Below are 6,615 nucleotides of genomic sequence, written 5' to 3'. Positions count from 1 at the left end.
CCGAAGAGGCAACCTAGAAGCCCCCGCGTGAAAAGGGAAAATATGTAAATTAACATATTGTATAGGGGAAAGCAATCTCGATGTAGCAGCTCTCGTAACGTATAATGTGATTGGCTCGCTACCCAAACCCAAAAACAAAACACTAAACAATTTAAACAATGACTTAGACTTAAACAATTGAAGCAGTTAACAATACCTAACAATAGCCGGTTGCGAGAGCTGCTAATTACTGCTTTATTTTCAGCTTGGGGATCGAGCCAATCAAATGATACGTTTCCCGGTCGGGATACATTTGAATTTGATTAGGGACACGTGGCCAAGAATCATCCAATCATAGTGCTCTTTTTGTTGAGTAAAACTCTAGGTATGTAACAATGGTTAAAATCCTGTGGCCCGCGCTGAGGCAATCAATTCTGCATCTGCTATGTCCATTTTGTAATAATTAACAATTATATATTCCATGAGCCCACGTTGGATACCAGATGGTAAATAGCGAACGAAGCGCGTAACGCCGAGTTGGCCAATCTCGTATCCAACAAAGGAAAAAGGAATAATTGTTTTATTGAATTCACAATCTTCGGTTTTGCTAAATTTACTTACGTTTAAGAAACGACCGGAAACAACCTCGTTCCCAGGGTCTCTCTTCTCTGCCTCCCTTGGTCGTTGGAAGAGAGACCCTGGTTGCGGCTGCTCACGGGACCATCTTTCCATCCAAAACCGCAGGGTGGGTGGGTACTCAGGTAGATTTGGTAGAGAGGACGATAAAATACCATTCGGGGGAAGGTGAAGTTGAACAATTGTTGGTTTCAAAATGGCGCTCGAGTTTCTGAGATGTGTTTAGAAGGCGCTACTTTCGGATGGCTATGAAGATATAATTTTGAAAGTGAAACAAGTCATTAGCCTGGAAAGTTTATATTTAAAGAAAGATTCAGTTGCTGTTCTACCGGCTACGGGAAATCCTTAGTTTTCCAAGTTCTGCCTCGATTGTTGAGGGAAAGAGAGGAAACACGTGCAACCACCTCGGTAACAAAGTCTGTAGTTTTAGTTGTTTCACCTTTGAGCGCTTTGTTGTATGATCAGATTTCTAAATTGAGAGCGAGAGGTGTGGTTTTCAAACATGACTTTAGCGCGAAAACTGCTGAGTCAAGCGACATACCGCTCTCTCCCTGCCTTAGTAAATTTTTTTACTTTGAAAATCAAAAACCCTGTTACGCCACCCTTCCAGCAGATTGTTTTACCACCCAGATTCTGGGTGTCACGTGACCAGCTGCAACCAGGGTCTCTCTTCCAACGACCAAGGGAGGCAGAGAAGAGAGACCCTGGGACAGAGGTTGGACGGGAAAGTGATGTGACTTTTTGGCTGCAAAATTTTTATGCTGAGCGACATTTTCCGTATTCATTTCCATACAAGGTCAAACGCAGGTATAATGGCTGGTAACCGAGATCCAGTGAACCAATTATTAGTAAGCTTACGAGTGCACGGAGCCAGAAAGCCTCTCCCCAACCCCTCTCGGCTTTTTCGGAATTTTTGGGCGCCTACTCTACAATTCAGAAAGAAACTCCTGGCATTCTAATTTCCTGGTGTCACAAATCCTCTTACCTGCGCAGTGGCTCGTTATCTTTGCAGCATAAATACAGGGAAGCAGAAAGAGATAAATAAGACCTATATTCCTAGCTGCATGGTAAGTAAGACACCCTGCTGAGGCTTGTTCAGATATGCATATGGCACCAAATAGGACACTTGCTCCGTAAGTGAACCAGTGCAGCACAAACCACACACTATACGCTGACACCGTGTTGAAAACTACTTTGCACAAATCTTCATGGATTCTTATGATGTCATCAAGAGGGCCATTTTGAATATTTTGGATGAGTCTAAAGGTATCCTGTGTAAACGTACCTAGAAATTTGAGAGAATCAACAGAGAGGTGAGTCTCTTTAAGAATGAGATAGAGAGAGCAAGTGATTTCCCATTTGTATCAATCCAACTATTTGCATGCACCCTCACTGCGTATGGAATGGTGCGTACATCTGAATAGATTTAACTCACAAGCGAGTATCAGCTTGCCGATCTACCATATCACTCCCTCCTGCTGGGATTTCTAAGGAAGCCAGATTGTCCCAGCGTTCACGTTTTTCTCAATTTTTCCCGACCCTCCTTAGTTTATAAGTAAAGGTTTTCTTAAGCAATTTGAAGTAAAAACTAAAGGTTAAAGCGCGCAACGTTTCGACCGAACTTCGGTCATTATAAAGCTAAAAGTGAAGATAAACATTTTTGCACAAGCATAAATATAAAACAAAGAAGTAAACGTATTTACGGCATGAAAATGTAAAAAAGGGGTGTTAAAAAACATGCAAGAATAACATTATTAAAAGTGATTTTTATGTTCACTTTTAGCTTGATAACGACCGAAGTTTGATCGAAACGTCGCGCGCTTCCCTCTTAGTTTCCAAGGGAAAAGCCCTGGAACTAGTTTGAACAAGGTTGTTAGACCTTGTTAAGCCACTCGTCGCTACTGAGCCACACGGCCAGAATATATTTTCCTCGCTATATATGAACAACGTTAAGACAACTCTTCTGAGCATGGAGCCACTTTGGGCCCACACCTCTTCCTGGTTTATTCTTATGGAAAGCTGAAAGACCAACCCGTAATTAATAGGTTGTCAAAGTCAAAGCTTATGGCTCCTGCTATGATTTCAAACTTACCCCTTCGCTTGGTTAGCTAATTTGGTAAGAGGTCCAGATGTTGAGTGGAAGGTCGCGAATTCAAACCCCAGACCGGACCACAAACTAGGGTCTCAAAATGAGTGGTACGATCATGCGGCCTTTGCTCAACATCTGGTTCAGTTCTGATGATTGCATCATTAGACAGTAATGTTAAGTCGTTGGCCTCTTTTCCTAGGCTAGTACAGCCTCCATATGCAAAAATTGACAGGGATGTGAAAGAACGCACCCACTGATCCGAAAGAATATGGAACCACGTTCTTGTGGGAAGGCCTAGCATATATCTGAGGGCGTGTCCTGTTGGGACTATTCTCTTTATTCCGATTCCGGTTTAGGGTCAACAGAATAAGAGGAATAAGATTTCAAGAGGAACCAAAAGATCACGTATTCTGAAAACTGAAAACGGAATATTCTTGGCCGAGATGACCTGAGACCAGGGCGCAGAAGAGTAGAATAGTCTGGACCTCAACCGCAATTAAACCATAGTTAATAGAGGGGAATGGTTTGGAAGCTCGGCAAACAAAGGAGCAAACAAAGATGCCAAGATTTAGGTTGGAAAGTCCACGACCGTGCACAATCTTTTGTGTTGCGCTCATACACTGTGCATGAATTACGTAACCAACACGTTTCTATTGGTTAGTTCCTCAGTACGGAGTAAACAACTATTGTGTTTTGTGCACGGTCAAGGCCAAAAAAGAGAACAAAAACCTACAACAAAGAAATTTGTCGGGTTTCATAACCATTCCCCTCTATTAACTATGATTAAACATAAGACTTGATGATGAAAATTACGGGTAAAATCATATTTAAGACAACGTTTTGGTGTCCTCATGACACCATCATCATATCAAAATATAACAGATAACAAGAATATTAATGTTCAAGTTCAAGTTCAAAGTCCCTAAAGGCTAGGTGAAGAGTTTTGCACTCTCCCTTTCTTAGGCATTGTCTTAAGAAAAGACAGTCAGACCCCAGATAGTCAGACTATTACGACTAGTGTATACGTGAAACCGACTAATACTGGTCTATTGTTACATTATAATAGTCATGTTGATATCGTTACAAGAAATCCATAATTATTACGATGCTAGACGGAGCTTTCAAGTTATCATCTAACTAGTCATTATTTCAAGAAGAGTGTATCCGCTTCAAGACCTTATTCCTACAGCTGGCATATCCTGAACACCTTCTTCCCTCTACGATCTCCAATTTTATTACATCCAAACAAACACCAGTACCTCCGCGCAAATCTACACCTGACCTGCAATCAGTACGAATTGTTCTACCTTTCAACATCGACATCAAACATCGACTTATGCCCAGTCTTCATTTCTCGAAAAGTTGGAGAAGATCTCAAACATAGAGAAATCAAGCCCGCGTTGATCAACGAACAATCAGTAGTTTACAAATTTGAATGTGACCGGTGTGATGCCAGCTATGTTGGTTACACGCGTCGACATCTCTACCAACGAATCGATGAGCATAAAAGATCTGGATCAATATTCAATCACAGCCAAAGTCAAAAGCAATCAAGAACAATAACATCTAATATGTTTCGCATTCTTAAGAAATGTTCCGGCAAATTTAATTGTCTTCTATACGAGATGTTCCTTATTCGCGAGCACAAACCGTGTCTAAATATTCAAAGTGACTCGATAAAAGCAAAACTCTTCACCTAGCCTTTAGGGACTTTGAACTTGAACTTGAACATTAATATTCTTGTTATCTGTTAAATATTATATTTTGACCTGATGATGGTGTCATGAGCACCCCAAAACGTTGTCTTAAATATGATTTTACCCGTAATTTTCATCATCAAATCGATAACATTATCATGCCTGATAAACATAAGATACTAAGAAAATTAAAGTCTGTTAAAGATGGACTCAATTATCGAAAATGCACTACACGCTCTAACAGGGGACGTATACAAAACATGGACCCCAGGTCCATGGACCACCACTGTGGACCCGGTCCATCGACCCATTCATGGACCCGGTCCATGTGCTACCCCTGTGGACCACCCCTCTTTTTGTACAGTTTCAAGCAGAAAAATCTTTAGACGAGAAAGAGAAATCATCCTGGCACTTATTTGGACAATTTAAAGAATAATTATTGTCTCTTACAGACACATGAAAAATTCGGGAGGCTTCATCAACGGGATTCTAACCCATAACCTCTGCGATGCCGGTACAATGCTCTACCAACTGAATTATATGAAGCCATTCAGTTGGAAGCAAGTCATGTTTCGAATACATTGTCCTCTTGGGGCCTTAGAATGCCTTTTCGGCCTGGCCTGCCTTATTCCACGCTGGTAGGTCTGGACTCAGCCGACTGGTTGGCTCAGTTCGTTGAGCATCGGACTACTGTGCGGGAGATCAAAACCCCGGCCGGACCAACGCTCAGGGTCTTTAAGTAACTAAGGAGAAAATGACATCTGCAAATGGTTAGACTCCCTAGTCTTCTCGGATAAGGACCATAAACCGTAGATTCCTGTAACGACCGAAGAAATATTTCGTCATTTGTTTTTTTCTTAATGAACCGCGTAGGGTTGCGTGAGATCTTCGTGCATAGGCGAGGATTTCGTGTACATATCATGAAGGAGCATGTAGGTATATGTGCAAAAGCAGTCTGGCAAAGGTCCACACAAAGTGTTGTTCCTTGACCCTGAAAAGCCATTAGAGGAGTGGTCAACTTCATATTAGGTGGTGTAGGTGTGTTACAATCACTTTTCTCTTTCGTCTAAAGATTTTTCTGCTTGTAACTTTACAAAATAAGGGGTGGTCCAAAGGTTTTCCAGGGACCGGGTTCATAAAGGGGTCCATGGACCGGGTCCACATGGGTGGTACATGGACCTACGGTTCATGTTTTGTATACGTCCCTCTAACAGGCAACACTTATGAAACTTACCAAGTGCAAGACAATTGATTGCGAAGATGAGACACGTGCTCACTGACGCCAAATGAGCGAGAATTATGGTTACCACTCCTGATGCCATGAAACTGGTATTGATTAATATTAATGGGGAATATAACATTACTGAGATTGAAACCGTGCACATAAAAAAGGCAACGATAAACAACAAGTAGACGTCCGTAATGTAAACATCCACCATAGACTGTGATGGAGATACCAAAGCCGAGTCTTTTCGTTTGGCTGCTATGAAAGAACCCACGAAAACAACATATGAGATGACAGCGGCCGCACACGTAACGCAAGTGAATATTAGCGAAGCTTCAGAGTCAGCATCCTGTGGAACTGTTTGCTCCGTCTTGTTAACGGCACACAAGGGGAAATTCTTTGAAATCGACACGAAAACAGCTTGATAGAGACAGGTGACAATGAATACAACGCGAAGGATGTAGTTCCATGCCTGGTGTCCCCATAATCCGAACAAACAGAAGAAAACCTTGAAACCAAACCAGGCAAGCCTTGTGCATTTGTTTGGATTTCGTGTCTCTCGGCCAACCCGGAAGTGTTCATAGATGGTTCCTATGGGATGAAGAAGTCGTTTCATTTCATGAAGAGCTTCATCTCCTCTATTATTATAAAGGTCTTCTTGTATTTTTCCTTCTTCCATCTTTCAGTGTTAGGGCTATAATTCTCTGATCGTGTACTCAATATGTATCTTGAATAAGAGCAAACACGTAGCACGTCTTCTCATGCATGCAGACACAACAACACGTCGTTTTCGCTTTCCAGTTGTAGCAGCGTCATTATCAAACCCATAGTCCTCGGTCGACAGAGTCAGCGGCAAAAGCTGATTTATCTGCTACAAAGACTTGGCTATATTTTGTGCTTTGGGCTGGGTATCCCCTGGTGCCCTCCTAGAACAAGGACCTGAAAGCGATGCTGAAATTTAGTCCTGAACGCTGACATATGTTATTTGC

At 41.9% G+C, this 6,615-nt stretch overlaps 1 protein-coding gene across 1 annotated transcript in view; it reads right to left on the bottom strand.

Moving 5' to 3' along the window:
- LOC138036004 (uncharacterized) overlaps positions 1–6,615 on the bottom strand; it is a 7,471-nt gene extending 856 nt beyond the window's left edge. The window contains exons 1-2 of the mRNA XM_068882383.1: positions 5,636–6,615; positions 1,601–1,900 (exon numbers count right to left, since the gene is read on the bottom strand). Coding sequence (XP_068738484.1) covers positions 1,601–1,900; positions 5,636–6,305 — 970 coding nt within the window. The 5' untranslated portion in view covers positions 6,306–6,615. The remainder of the gene's footprint in view (positions 1–1,600; positions 1,901–5,635) is intronic.

The sequence above is a fragment of the Montipora capricornis genome, unplaced genomic scaffold (genome assembly GCF_036669925.1).
Source record: "Montipora capricornis isolate CH-2021 unplaced genomic scaffold, ASM3666992v2 scaffold_447, whole genome shotgun sequence".
NCBI classification, from domain to species: Eukaryota; Metazoa; Cnidaria; class Anthozoa; order Scleractinia; family Acroporidae; genus Montipora; species Montipora capricornis.
The sequence above is the reverse complement of the archived record's forward strand: the minus strand, read 5'-3'. Positions and strand labels throughout refer to the sequence as shown.